Source organism: Chrysemys picta, chromosome 1, assembly GCF_011386835.1.
Source record: "Chrysemys picta bellii isolate R12L10 chromosome 1, ASM1138683v2, whole genome shotgun sequence".
Classification (NCBI taxonomy): Eukaryota; Metazoa; Chordata; order Testudines; family Emydidae; genus Chrysemys; species Chrysemys picta.
Genome location: NC_088791.1, coordinates 176,466,282 through 176,482,298, shown reverse-complemented (window position 1 = coordinate 176,482,298; position 16,017 = coordinate 176,466,282). Strand labels below are relative to the sequence as shown.

Genomic DNA, 16,017 nt, shown 5'->3' with positions numbered 1-16,017 from the left:
CTCCAGTCTAACGGAACCACCCCTGAGTTTACAGATTCATTAAAAAATTTCGCTAAGGGGCCTGCTATTTCCCGCGCCAATTCCTTCAATATTCTCGGATGAAGATCGTCTGGTCCGCCCGACTTAGCCCCATTAAGGTGTTCAAGTTTGGTTTCTACCTCGGATATGGTAATCTCCCCTCCTGTATCCCCCTCTGTCACTCTGCTAGTATTCCTAATCCCTTCATTGGTCTCATTAAACACCGACGCAAAATATTCGTTGAGATATTGTGCCATGCCTAGATTATCCTTTACGCTTGAAATTAGATGAAGATTTCTAACCATCAGAGGATTGAAATTCTGGAACAGTCTTCCAAGAGGAGCAGTGGGAGCAAAAAACCTAACTGATACCTTCTTGGCAGGTATTCCCAAAGTGCTTAGGGTCTAACTGAATGCCATATTTGGGGTCAGGAAGGCGTTTTTCCCCAGGTCAGAATGGAAGAGATGTTGGGCGGGAGGGGATCGCCTTCCTCTGCAGCATGGGTCACTTGCAGGTTTAAACTAGTATAAATGGTGAATTCTCTGTAACTGACCCTCTATTACTAAAAGAAAAGAGATATATAGTCACTGTAAAATTAATTCCCTTTTACAATAGCAAGCTAATTAATAAAAAAGTATATTTTCAAATGTTACTTTTTCATATACAAGTCATCTGCATACATTGCATAATGTATTTTTCTAGAAAACAGGGGATATTCCCTTTAAGAAAGCATAATAATAAAACCTAATTATCTTTAATGAGGATTTTACACACACACCCTCACCCACAAAATATAACAGTACATCTGTTGATTCAAGTTTTTTAGGATTATTTTGTTTTTTTTTAAATGCATCTTGAGGGACCAAACAAACACATTTCCAATCTTTCCATTAAGGGTCTGATCCTACTATCTATGGTCTTATACTACTTCCATCCCCAAGATAGTTGTGTGTGTGTCTGCACAGAATGTACCACAGACTTCAGCAGAAATTTTGGATACACAAAAGGATGAGGGATGATGTCAAAGTCAGCAGTAGGAGCATAGCCTAAAAATAATGCATAAAAACTAGAAATCTGATAGTTCCTTAGAAATAAAAGGTTGCATGAAAATCCACCTTCAAAATCTTTGCTAGACTATCAAATGTGCTGCCAGAAAGAAAAAAAAAAAGATTGTTGGGTGGATATTTATCTAAGGGTAGTTCTTTATGCTGTGTGTGTATTTTAATTACAGGATTCAAAGCTTTTCAGAAAATTACATAGGCTACTATATTTTAAATACATTTTAAAGAAAAAAATCAATCAATACATTACCAAAATATAGAATAATTAGTCAGAACACTGCAAGAGAAAGCACAGCTGTGTACAAATACCTTTGGAAAGTCAAGTTATCAGTAAGGTCTCTGCTGTTTCAAAACCATGCCACAGACTATATAACAAAGAACTAATTCCACTAATAAAACTGGAGCCAACCAAATTATCTTCAGATAAATAGTCTGTATAAACAGACTCACTAGTATTCAGATAATCTGTTTAATTATTGCGATCCTGCTCTTAATGACTTTTTCAGTCAACATTTTTTTATAAACATTGGGAAGAAAAATAACTCCCTTTCAGAGGTAGGGGAAAAACCTACAAGATTGAAACATTTATCTAACATTTCATCTGCAGTACATCATCGGGATGAGGAATTAAGGTAGAAGCTACCGACATTCTTAGTGTAAATAATGTTTATAGTGCATAGTAGCACTATTTTTTAAATGATTTATCAATGGAAATATATGGATTAGATATACAGGAGGTAAGACTAAATGAGCTGCTGGTTGCTTATGGCCTTAAACTATGTGCCTCTAATATATCCATAAGGCTTTTGTTGAGAAACATGGACTTGACAAAGTATACGGCACTGCACACTGTATTACTTTTCATTTTATTTTTTAATTAAAATATGCACCTCAAGTTATGCGTTAATGTGAAAGGAAACTTAGTAGTAATATTTTATACTCTATTTTCTACTTATTATTAAACTTTTTTTCTTGTTCCTGATGAAGACACATTAGTTTTGCATTAAAACATTTATGTGGGTAAAATCTTAAATTTCAGTCAAAACATATGCAGAAGGGTTCCAATCAGCAGCACTAGAGAAAGCACAAAGAAGCTCAGTTCAGAGAGTCCACATGGGTTTAATCTTTGATTAATTGAATGAAAACTAAAAGCCTCCAGACGTATTTCTTTTAATCACAGGAAAGATATCTTTTCTGTGGCTTTGCTGGTAGGAGAGAGAGTCAGCAGATGTCTGTCTGGTCTGAGGGGAATTTCCCTTTCCCAGGAGGAAACAGTTTAAATAGGAGAGAAAGAGCCATATGCTGACTATGCACTGCTTAACAGATGACGTAGAGAAGCATCTACTACCATGGGGAGAGGAGCAGAGGCAGTTTCCATATTAAATTTCTTTCAAATTCAATGCAGTCAGCTGAAATCAATTTACATACTGGATCCAAGTTTGGTCAGATGATTGTCATCTGAACATTACACAGACACAAAGATGCAAAGCTTTATAACCAGTGCAATTTTGTTTCAGGAAATTTTATAGTCTAGAGACAATAAACACACATTATTTTCTATTTTAAGAACACCTATTTCTCTTTATTTGAGGTGAATAGTGACTTATAAAAATACCATTCCTGTAAATATTGATCAAAACCTATGTCCCCCCCATTTTGACAGGCAAAAAGAATAAGTTTTTCAGACATGTTAGCTTAACATAATTATCTTCCTAAATTTGGGTTAACATGCCGATTTCTCAGTATTACAGGAAAACATATTAGAAAATGTAGGATTGAGAGGAACCAGGATCTAGATAATCAATGGTGAGGACCAGAAAGGCAGCATTTTGCTCATCTAGCCCTTCATAATCTTTGCCAGTAACTTCTCATATACAACGGAATGGTAAAAGTGGTACAGAAATTGGCACATGATCAAAAAGTAGGATGTGTGTGTGTGTGTGTGTGTGTGTCTCTCTCTCCCTGTTAGGGGTTCAGCAGATGATTGTTTCTGAAAAATTTCAGAGATTTGTGATTCTGAAATCTAGCCCCACAGCTCTGCCTAAAGTGACATGCTGTGAGGCAGGGCTTTAAAAATTGACCACATACCTACTAGCTAATGATAGATATAAAAGAGCTCCTTGGGATCAGGAAGCCTACCAGCAATATCCAGGAGAAGTCAGCCTGCTGTTGACCTTAGATGCTAGGAAGGAGAGGGTTCTGGAATTTTTATCTGAGTGCTGTCTGTGAACCATGCTTTAGGACTCCATCTGTTGTATCAGCCTCTGTCTTGGAAGTGTTTGATAAATATGAAGTCGCACCACACCTACCACTCCTTCAAGGGGGGAAATAAATTTTTGCTTTTCCTCTCCAAGGCCTTTTGCCTGCTGAGAGAGGTAAAGGGATCTGTCACACAGATAGGCTTTCCGTCCTTCAAAAAAAAACTCCTGCTGTGGGACAAAACCGAGACCTTTAGAAAAAAAAAAATGTTGGTCCAAAAAAGTCATATCCCAACCCCAGAACAATGGAATCATTCAGTATTTGGGGCATTCACCTGGGATGCTGGCTCAAGGCCCTGGCTATTCTGGGGGAACCCTCTCTCATTTTGACAAGAAATTCACTCCGGAACCTGAGGAACCTTCCCAATGAAAAACTTTCTTTGAAAATGATGCATTTCCATAAAAAGTTTTGGTTTTGCTGAATTGGCATTTTCTAACAAAAAATGTTTTGTTGAAAATGTCTCAACCAACTCTCATCAGGCACTTCTCTTCCTTGCCCCCCTCTCCCCATTCCTCAATGGCCTCTACCTGCAACAAAGATGTGGAAGAGGAAAAGGGAGGTCTCTGCTGCTTTAGCCCTCTCCAGTTACCATTTTTTTGGATCTTGCTTCCCCACAAAGAACTACAGTGGCCATCTCTATTGCTGCTCATAGCATTCCCAAGCAGCGGCAAGTTGAAATTGACATGCTCACCAAACATGCTCTTTCTGTTTTAGACATATCTGGTCTCATTATCTGAAAGCCATCTGGAAAGATAAAATATGAGCCTCCAAACATATCTATGTAATTGGCGTAGCTACCAGCTATCAAGATCGTAAAATGCCAGTACTAGGTATATGATCAATTGTGTTTTTAAATCTTTCAAGCGTGCTCTTGTGTATTATCCCAGATCCACACAGATTATATGTTAGGCGATTCACACAGAGCTTGTCCTTTTGAGGACAGATTAAACACAATTTAGTTCTGCAATTTTATCATTCCAGAGAATTGCATCAGTTTGGATACATTTTAGTGGTGATATTTCAACTACAGGTTTGACTTCTTTCTGAATCTGCAGTCAGCTTCACTTTCTTGTCCATAAATGAATGGGCTGAGCTGTACTTTGACACATTCTGTGCTAAATTTCATTTTAGTGAAGCACTGATTCTGCCATTCCACCATGCTGTGGTCTCAAACTGAAATTCTTCTGGAGGGTAGAGATTTATACACCATGGCAAGTGACAATAGGGAAGAATCACAGAAAGTCAACTTTTCCCAACAGTGAACTGAGAATGTTACTGGGGAAAGGAAAACAAGTATCAGAATAAAACTACATTGTCTTTCTAGTTCAATGTAGAGCTTCACTCTAGAACAGTGGTTCCCAAACTGGGGTTCGTGAACCCCTGGGGGTTCGCGAAATGTTACAGGGGGTTCTTGGGAAAAAAAATCTCTAATGGCGGACAGAGATGTCCCTAGGGATCCTGGGCAGCATGGGGCCAGCAGCCTGGAGCCCCTGGACTTCCAAGAGCTAAGCAGATCAAAGCAAGCATTGCTATCACACTGAGGAGATTTAAACTTCAAGACTCCTTATAAGAAATGGAAAGGGAGGTGGATATTTTTTGCTGTTTTTAAAATTATATAGGCAGCTAGTATTGTTTTTAAAATTATTATGAACAATTTTAAGCTTTGTTGTAACGTGCATTGTTTGCCTGGACTGCTCAAGACCTGAATGCTTGTGTAGGAGGAACTCTGAGTTGGCTTCTTAAATGCCTTCATGATGTTTCATATCTGAAACATAGGAGCCTTGTCTTATAACAGGCTTATTCAAAGTGATACAAGCTACAAAAGTGAGATCTTGGAAGAGTGTTGCCATTTTCATAATGCAATAAAAATACTGTAATGATAACTAATAATTAATAACAAATAGTGTGTAATAAGCATGTCATAAAAACAAATTTTATATTTCCAAGATCACTGCTTTTATAATATATACTCAGGTAAAGGAGAAAATCCCTGGAAATATTCATTTTTAGGAGGGGGTTCGTGAGACTTGACATTTTAGTGAAAGGGGTTCACAAATTGTTAAAGTTTGGGAACCACTGCTCTAGAACCTACCCTAGACTCCCCTTTTGCTGAGTTTGCCATTAAAGATGTAAAGGAACAGCACATGTTCTCAAGTGTGACATGGGGGGAAAAATGAAGGGAAGTACAGTAACTCCTCACTTAACGGTGTAGTTATGTTCCTGAAAAATGTAACTTTAAGTGAAACGATGTTAAGCAAATCCAATTTCCCCATAAGAATTAATGTAAATGGGGGAGTTAGGTTCCAGGGCAGCTTCCCCTACTCTGCAAGCACCAGAGGCAGGGGGTTCAACCTTCAGCCCACCCACTCCTTCCCCCAAACCCCCACCCTTGACCCGCCTCTTTCCCCCCCATCTCCTCCCCCTTTACTTCGCTTGCTGCGTCCTGGCTCCTCCCCCCTCCCTTCTAAACACCCAAAGCCAGCTGATTGCCGTGTAGGGGAAGGAGGGGGGAGGCGCACCGAGTCCTCACTCCTCCCCCCTCCCTTCTGCCCAGGGCAATCAGCTGGCTTGCTGCGTTCGGAAGGCAGGGGAGGGAGGGGAGCCTGCACGCTGAGTCCTCGCTCCTCCCTCCTCCCTACAAAATGCCGCAAGCCGGCTGATTGCCGCCCGCAGGAGGCAGGGGGAGGAGGGGGAAGGCGCTGATTCTCAGAGTCTGCCGGCAGGCGGGAGGCACTGCGGGGGAGGGGGCCATAGGGAGGCTGCCAGCTGTGGAGAAAGCAGGCAGCCAAACAATGTAAGAGTGGAGCATTGCACAACTTTAAATGAGTATGCTCCCTAATTGATCAGCAACGTAACAACAAAACAACATTAAGCGGGACGACTTTAAGTGAGGAATTACTGTCAATTCCATAGTAGAAAAAGGTAGGTCAAACTTTTTTTCTCCCCAGATAGAATCCTCTGGCCCTCAATTGATATTTTACAGATCATGGTGAATAACTATATTTTAAAACATGTCATTACTCCCTGATTTATAAAACATTTGTTCATTTTTGCTAGGCCTAACCCATAATCAATCCACAATAGTATTTGAGAAAGACATTTAATTAAAAAGTTTGAATTTTATTTTTGAGTTTTACTTTCCTTATTTTTTTTAAAAACAGAACTAACTTATGCATGTGTGTGTATACAACACCTTTTTAGATCTGAAAGGAGGATAGTTTTATTTCTCTGGAGTACAATAATCACCTTTCAAAGTTTCAGGGATGTGCTGTAAATATAATAGCTCAATTATGTATATAATATCAAAATTTAGAAATGTAACAGTAAGTTTCAAGGAAATTAGTTTTTTTTTCCCCAGCTATGGCTAGTTGCTCCCCTGTTTTTGATTAATTCTCCCATTTTCATTAGGATAACTATGTTTTATGCCAAGGATAGTTAGATGGGATTTCCTTATAGTACTAAGCTCCCAGAATTACTTCAGCTTTAATTACTACCAATGTAATTCTGCTGCCAAATTACATAGGATGTTGGGGAGAGAAGGAGTTAGAATTAATTGCAAAGCAAAATAAAAAAAATGGAGATATCTTATCTCCAAGAACTGGAAGGGACCTTGAAAGGCCATTGAGTCCAGCCCCCTGCCTTCACTAGCAGGACCAAGTACTGATTTTGCCCCAGATTCTTAAGTGGTCCCCTCAAGGATTGAACTCACAACCCTGGGTTTAGCAACCCAATGCTCAAACCATTGAGCTATCCCTCCCCCGCCCTGGTCTCTGTTCCCCTGAAGAACTAAGTGAATGAGATAAAGGATAGAACTAAAGACTCAAACTCTCAACGATAACATGTTCTGCAATTGACTAGAATGGCTAAGAAAATTACTTTAAAAAATCCAAAGCTATATGAAGATAAGCTAATGTAATCACTTTTGCTTTCCTGAAGTACAGTCAACACATACTGTATTGCAAATAGCAGGCACAAACACACGTGTTATCATTGTTGCACAGGAAGTAAGATTTGAAATGACATTACATTCCATTTTAAAAATGCTTTAGAAGTTGACAGCTTCTAGTAACCCACGATTTCAGTTGTTGTTACAGCTATACAGTAACACATAGTTTCAAGGCAAATACAGCATAGATGGTAATACTTTTAAAAGCATTACCAACAACTGCGCTATGAAACCTGCATTGCCTCAAGCAACTTTTGTTAATACCATTACTTGTGGCTATAGCGTCACTAAAATTTTTGATGATATCTGCTTCTTCCTGTGTCTGAAACTTTGGGAGGAAAGAAAGGAACGAACCAGTTCTATTCAAATCTTTTCCACGCCTAAGACTCTAACATTAAAGAATGTAAGTAATATTCTGAGAAAAGTTATCAAGGCTGTAGGTTATTATTAGGAGTCCTGTTTTCCCAGTTTAGAATGCAAACAAAATCTAAAATCTTCTCAAAATCAACTCAGTAAATAATTGTGCCATACAACTGCAATGCAGTTTAGGTACCATATTACAGTAATTTATAGAGCAAATAACTTAACAAGATTCTTCACAAAGTGAATTTAACCTACTCATTACATTAAAATGAACTTGCTTAACAAGTGCTGATCTGTCAGTTACCAGTGGGCCACAAAGTCTACTCCAAAATGGGAACTATTTTGCTGATTAATTTCAGCTACTGCTTTAGAACAGTCCTTCTATACAAAGGCCGTTAGAATGCATATATAACCTCCCAGAGATTGCGGTATTTCCAGAGCTGAACCTACAGTGAGAACAGGTATGATCACTATGTTACAACTTACCAATCAAAGGTAAGTGAGCCATGTTTTTTCCATGTCATTTTTGAAGTACCATCCCCAAAGTAATTGCTGTAAGAAGGACATCAGTCTCTTAGGAAGACTGATTAGATAGAGATGTCAGATTATATCTCAAGTTAACACCATCCTAAGAAAGTATTCTCAAAAAGGATGGTAAGTCATCCTGGTAAGTCAGAATACTTTATAGGTACTGCCGGGAACTGAATGTGAAGAACATTTGGGTTACCATCCAGCTCTAAACTAAAAACAAATATATTAGCAAACAACATACACAATAGCTTAGAATTTTAGCTGTGCAATGCCGAGAAGCACTGTTACAGAAATTAGAGGTAATGATTAGTATAACTTGTAGAAAAATAATTGTATTAGAAAACAGTCTCTTTGCAAATCTTTACTCAAAAACCTAGTTGCACAGACCAGTTTTTCTACAGCAGGGGTGGCCAACCTGTGGCTCCTGAGCCACATGCGGCTCTTCAGAAGTTAATATGCGGCTCCTTGTATAGGCACCGACTCCGGGGCTGGAGCTATAGGCGGCAACTTTCCAGTGTGCCAGGGGGCGCTCACTGCTCAACCCCTGGCTCTGCCACAGGCCCTGCCCCTACTCCATGCCTTCCCATCGCCTCCCCTGAACCTGCCATGCCCTTGCTCCACCCCCGATCCTCCTGCATGCCAGGAAACAGCTGATTGGGAGGTGCAGGGAAGGAAGGGGAGGCGCTGATCGGCAGGAGGAGCTGGGGAGGGAAGCTAATGAGTGGCTGCTGATGTATTACTGTGGCTCTTTGGCAATGTACATTGGTAAATTCTGGCTCCTTCTCAGGCTCAGGTTGGCCACTCCTGTTTTACAGCAATATGATTTAGGGGGCTTAGGAATAAAGATTTCCTGAACACGGGTGGCAAAACTATAGCTATCATCTAAGCAAGAAGCAATTTGAAAATGAAGATGTATGAGGATGGTGTCTACCAAACGCCGGCACTTTGGTTCTCCTTAAGATCCGCAGAATCTTCAGAATGGGGGGGGGGGGGGGGGGCGGGGAAAAGGCAGAAATGAGGAAGGCAAAAAGGTATTGACCATGGGCATTTGCCTGCCACTACTACCACTGTTGGTTATGAATAAATGCCACACAACTTGAGAACCATCTTTATTCTCATGGATATTACAGGTCCAGGAATATCTTCTCTCTCAAAAAAGAGTAATTGCATGGAAATCTAAAGGATGCACTGTAACTGTTGAGTCAGTTTGCTGTGCAATGAGATGCCAAATAAATTAATTTGATCTTGATCAGGTGCATCTGTTCATCAGAGAAGCTTCAGGGACTCAACAGCATGAAACAGCTGTAGTACACTCCTGGTTTGTTGATAGATAACCTCTCTCATATCTCCAAAAGAGATTTTGTTTCCTTTAGGGTGAGGAACAGCCTTTGTTTCTAAGTTGTTTATGTGATGGACAGATTCTTGTCTGGACCACTTATTTGGAGGAGCAAAACACTGATCGACTCTGTGCTCCTACCTGTAAAAACTGACATTTATAATAAGAATTACCCCATTTAGTCTTGACAAGGACATGCCCTTTATCACATTCTTTAGGACCTTTCACCAACAGGGAATGTGTCACTGGTACATGGTAATTCAAAACCAGTTACATTCTTCAAAAACAAAGCATGGAGCTAATTTAAGGAGGTCTCCAGTGATCAAAAGGCTGAGTTCAGGAAGTCAAGAAGAGAGAAGCAAACAGACTTGTAGTGGTATAAAGTCTCTGAAGGATGACTGGTTACCGATGCCTGATTATCCCATTGCCTTCACTGGTTGGTCTAGTACACAGAAGCCTTATTCAGTTGTGAGTAAAGTCTGAAGATATGTAAGCAGGTTCCATTTCAGAAAGTGGGAACAATATCCTGTTAACCTGTCTTGTAATTGAACCTCCTATTTTTTATATATTATATATATTTTATACCTCCTTTGTGAATAAACTACATAAAAATTATATCACCTAATATTAAGTTACAAAGCTACTTCTCTAACTGTCACAGTACTACACGTCTCTAGAGTTTTGCACTACTGCTCATCAAAATGGTTGATAGATTTTAAGCTTTTGGTGTCAAGAAATATCAAGTGACTTGTGATTTGACTAAGTCAGTAACACACAACCCTGTAACCTGAACACACACAGAAGAGACTCAGGATAAGATAAGCAATGCTATGCTGTATTTAGGGAAGAGACCCCATTTTGGAAGATACATTTATTACATACATAGCGCCACACTTGGGGATCATGTTGCTATTTTGTTTGCTTGTTTAAAAAAAGGCCAATAACAGGAAATACATACAGGAAAAGCATATGAAAATAAGAGAGAATACAGTACTTTTAAACAATGCCAAGAACCCTAGAAAGCAAACCCAACAATGTAATGCATAAAGCTCATAATTTTAAAGTAAAATGAGAGGCAGAGATTGTAGTGAGGAAAATGGTTTTCTTGATTCAGTTTACTAAAGATACCAAATAGTTATTAGTGCTACATCGATGCTATTCACCAAGGGACAAATGGTCCTGGCTAGCTAAAAGATAGACCTCAGTGAGGGATAAGTGAAGATACATATTCAGCATATTTTGGTGGGCCTACTGGGGAGTGGGAAGTAGAAGATGAGTAAGCTTGCAAATTCCTGCTTCCTCATATTCTACCTGTTCTGTGGATACAAGGAGGATTCTAGTTTCTGGGGCTGTCAATCTGATACACAGAATAAAATTTTATATGTACTTAAAAATATATTAGTAGAATTTAAAAAATGTTTAATGTTAATATTTCACATCCCGGAAGATTTTATTGAGTTTTGACATATCACCCTAACTTCTTCTATTGTAATTGGAGACTCTCTAAAGCGTATATGTATCATAAAACAAAGAAAAGAATTAGTAATATCCCCATTGTATTGTAAAAACAAAAACAAAATGTCCTTGATGAATTGTCCTATCTCAAAAAATGAAGAGTGAATTTGTTTTGAAAACGTGGTTTTTAGAAAACACTAAAAATTTGATTTTAGTGTTTATTGGAAAAATAAATAAACTATTTGTTGATTTGAAGTGTAGGCTACAAATTCACTGGATACTAAAGGACTGAAAGCTAAATAAAGTTGTGACAAACAGAACTGATGAAAAAGGAAGTGCTTTATAAAATGCAAATTACTGCTATAGATAAGAGTCGCTTCCAATCATACCTACCAGTTACAGTGCATAAAAGCTTTTGTTCCCCCACCTTTTTTTTTTTTTTTTTACAAACGTCTTTCAGTTAAACTGATTGTGTAGCATTAAAGCATAACCAAATGAATATGCTAAAGTGTTCTTTTGTGTTTCTTAAATGCACACCAAATAAAGGCAATTTTATTGTGTAAACATGCAAAGACAAAACTAAAATTTAACGATTTTTAAAGTAGCAATTGCATATGATAATACTGTTTGTATAAAAGAGGATGCAGTGACAAGTGAACCAAAACAGTGTTTTCTCTTTGACCACTATGAGTCTAACTGTAGTTTATAATGATAGTGTTATATCTATGTTTCACAGATGTTAAATTTAATGTAAATTTATTCCAGTAGCCTTCAATTATTTCCCTGTTTCCTAGAATATCTGATTCTTTACCTTTTCAGTCCTATTTAAAATGCTTCACTGGTTTTGCATTTTCACATCATTGCTTGTTCTGTTAAAATCTTTTCAAATACTATGTTACCAACACTAAACATTTCATTTGCTAACACACGTATTAGTAATTTTTCCCTTTTAAGTGTTAATGTCGACTTTAACAACAATCAAGTCTCAGCAAATCTCAACTCACATTTCACAACTCTGAGATTCACTGTCAATACGAGTGTGATTGGAACTGGATAAGCAGTTAATGCTATGCTATTGTTCTGTGGCAAATATGTGAAGCTCTGTTAGAAGATACTTGTCTTTTATCCCTGTCTCAAGAATTAAGACACTTGAAAAACCTTATGATGGCACTAAAGTTTTGCATACAAGTTCATACCCTGTCATGAAGATTCTCCCGGCAATCTAATCAAGATGACTTGAGATGGGGGTCACAAACACATTGTCTGGGTATACCGCAAGAAGGACTTGTTATGGTTTTAATCAGGCTGCAACTTTATTATAGAGATGTCTGGGGCTACCCGGCAGATCAAGTGTACAGTGCAGGCAAATCCATGCTTATTTAAATCAATTCTCGGTGGCTTCCACCAGCCCCCCTTTGTTTCCATTTAGGTCCCCCAGCCGACCCATGGCTTGGACCTTACCATTCATCAGCCTTGCAAGAGGCTTAAGGAGGGCTATGAGAACGGGGGGGGTGGAGGGGGAAGACAGGAGGGAGGGGGGTGGCCCCGTGCCGTACCTGTCATGGGAGTCCCCAAACCCTCTCTCCCGTTCTGTTTCTTTATCCAGTACCTCCTTTTAAGTCCTTTACCAGGCCATTTATCTGGTCACTGGCTGCCCTCCCTATGGAGTACCTGCACTGAATATCCACCCAATATTACAAAATAAGTTGTGACATATGGCCTACCTCCTTTTCTATCCACCAGAAAAGGTCCATCCTCACACCCGCTGTGAGGAAGGCAAAATATCCACACTCCACCGCAGCCAATTCTGGTGGTGTGGGAAAAATTCCTTCCCAGCCCCCCTTTAAAAGGGGTGACTAGTGTAATGCCCACAGCAGGTCCAAACCCAGCCTGCCATTCACCTCCAGGGAGGGTGGGTGCTGGCTTCTTTGCTGCTTTCACATACCGACTTGCCCCACCCAAGTTTCGTACCTTTATGCGCATTCCTGGGGGGGGGGGGAGGGTGAGTCATTGCTGCAAAGTTGACCACTGAGCACCTTTTGCAGCAGTTTCTGACCTTCTTCCTCTCTCTGCATCCCACCCTCAACGACAAAGCAGAGCTGTCCTTCTTTGGGTAAGCCCACACAAATTCTGACCCACCTTTAGTTGGGGTGCAGTCATTTAGAAACTGCCAAGTGACCTGGCAGCAGCAACACTGCTCCACCAATATAGGCCTAACCCTAGTTCCTAGACTTTAAATGGGAAATTGTGAGGTGAATATACATATACATACGCAAGATATAGTGGCCTTGACACCATGTGCATTTTAAGAAGTTATTAAAAGATACTACATTGTATGTTATTAACCAAATAAACTGCAGATTTTTAATTGAATGCCTCACACGTTACAAATATCTTTTGCAAAAATCTTTAAAACACATTCAATATTTATGAACTACATTGTACAGTAAGTAATAGTAAACTGGAGGTCAAGAGAACTGGATTTCAATAAAGTGCTTAATGCTACAGCTACTCAACTCTTTACAAAAGACCACTGAACAACTAGACAACTTTGGATTAGTTACTGAGCCAAATTCTTATCTTTCCTCAAGAAGGGATTTCAGGTGTGGATCTGGTAGTTTAATTCATTTCAATGTTATGACAAAATATATACTATATAATCAAGGCTGTATGAGTGTAGGCATATGCTGTGCTTCCATCAGTACTCAGGTGGTAATCATTGTAATTCAGCAATAAAAACACATAAAAATGGCCTTTAACAGAATGTCTTAGATGTTTCATATATGGGACTTGACCTTCAAGTCCTGGAAGCATGTACAGCAGGAAGCAGAAGAACCTTCTGCTCCTGTGAAAACAAGAGTGGAGACTAAGCATGGGTACTAGGACCAAAAAAGGGGGCATGACTTCCAGGGCTGTTAAGCAACAACAATTTCCATAGACTTCTATAGGAGTTGTGGATATCAGAACTCTTATTTAGGTTCCATAATCTGACTTTCAGTGTCAAAATATTTGAGTTTGAAATTTCTGACTTAGGTATAGTCCTTCTCACTAAGTCTCAAGATTCATGCACACTCACTTTTAACTCTGTTCTTCAGAGCAGAAAACAGAAAAGAGGCATGTTTGAAGGGACAAGTGTGATGAAATGTAAATGAACAACATACCTATCTGCTCCTGTCTTTGGCATATGCCTGCTATTAGCCAGAGGAAGTTGACCGGTCACGTGAGTTCTGGTGCGTGGCCAGTTTCTCTTGTGCACCCAGTCATGCTAAGTAATTGTTTGCCTTATGTTTATATACACAACACTTTGCACCTGTGCTGTGCTACATCAAGCCTTTACTCTATCACCAGTAATAGTAAACTGCATTTGATATGACATGTGGTGGAAACAGATCCGGCTCCAGGTTTTCTGCCGCCCCAAGCGGCCGGGAAAAAAAAAAAGAAACCCATCGGCGGCAGGTCAATTGCGCCGCTCTATTCTTTGGCGGCCATTCGGTGGCAGGTCCTTCACTCCCTCTCTTCCTCTTCGGCGGCAGCTCAAAGAGGAAGAGAAGGACTGAGGGACCTGCCGCCGAAGACCCAGACGTGCCGCCCCAGTAGCGGACGGAGTGCCGCCCCTTTCTATTGGCCGCCCCAAGCACCTGCTTCCTTAGCTGGTGCCTGGAGCCGGCCCTGAGTGGAAAAAAGTATCAATCTTTAAATCAGGTATGCAACATTCAACAGCCAACAAGGAACCAGAACTTCATAGAAAACTAAAGATGCCTCTGGCCAGCAAGTCCAAATCTTCAAAATGTCTGCGTTTCCTTCCAATATATTTGTATGTAGTACAGTAAATTCAAGTACATAGTTCCTACCTTTATTTTAAGTCAACTGTTTGTCTCAGAGAAGTTGATTTTTTTTCTCTTAAATTTCCACAGTAATAGCCAACATCAAGACAAGTGACTGTTCGTAAAAAATGAAAAACCTTTACTTACTTGCTACCTCCAGCGATGCATTATGACTCACAGCTTCACCAAGGTAATTCCGTGCAACACAGACATAGACTCCTTCATCTGGTCTACTTTTGCGTCCATGTACTATGCGTAAGAAAAATAAAGATCCGCTGGGCAGCAACATCCGATGGGAGCGAGGGTCATCTTTGTCAGTTTCAACTCTTTCACCCCCTTTATACCACTCAATAGTTGGGGTTGGCCTGCCTTCAGCCTTACAGTTCAAAGTTGCTGGTTCTCCTTTTGAAACAATTAGATCAGAAGGGTGCTCAACAATTCGAGGTGGGAAATCTTCTTGACGGAGACGGGAGCCTATAAAATAAAGAAACCAAAGTTTTCTTATTGGATCATGATTATACACAGTCACTGAATGGAACCCAGAATTTTGTAATATGATAATTTGACTTAATCCACAGTATCCGGATATTATAGTAAAGATGGCTATGAATAACTCAAATTTAGATCAAATTTTTATGGATTTCAGTATGCAAATGCTTTCTCATAAATGAGCAAATTAAGGCGGCATTGGTCAAATAATCTTCTGATATCTTTTTCATTTAATGAAACAACTAAGTTATTAACTCAGATCTACTGTTTTACAGTACAAAGATGAAAAACCTTTTACCAAGACTCCCCTGGTATCTGTCGAGTTGTGCTGCTCTGGGCATGTGAAGGAGATTTGAAGCTGGCCTGACTGGTAAACTGGAGACTCCTCTGGTTTATGCAAGGGTATGAGAGTGTGACATTTACTGACCTCAAAGTTACTTTCTTTTACTTGTATTGTAAACTGCTTTGGACACTGACTAGGCAGTGCACTAGGAGCATGAGAAACTGGATTGTCATGGAATGAAAATACCTCTCAAAAACTTTCTATGCCAGGAAAACTACAGAGAAGATAATATCAGTAAGGACTATACTGCAACCCATTACAGTACTGGAGTGTTTATTCCCTCATTCTCTATATCACTCACCCTGGGAACTATTCCACCATCTGGCCCAAAAGAATTGAAAGTTGTGAACTAACAAGCTCCTCTTATAGAGGATAGCATAATTCAGAATCTC

General features: G+C 39.6%; 1 protein-coding gene across 5 annotated transcripts in view; it reads right to left on the bottom strand.

The window, feature by feature from the left end:
* Positions 1-16,017, bottom strand: part of ROBO1 (roundabout guidance receptor 1) — a 1,068,890-nt gene that overhangs the window by 364,616 nt on the left and 688,257 nt on the right. For all 5 annotated transcript variants that reach the window (XM_065575497.1, XM_065575504.1, XM_065575513.1 and 2 more), the window contains one exon: positions 14,941-15,267. In XM_065575497.1, coding sequence (XP_065431569.1) covers positions 14,941-15,267 — 327 coding nt within the window. The remainder of the gene's footprint in view (positions 1-14,940; positions 15,268-16,017) is intronic.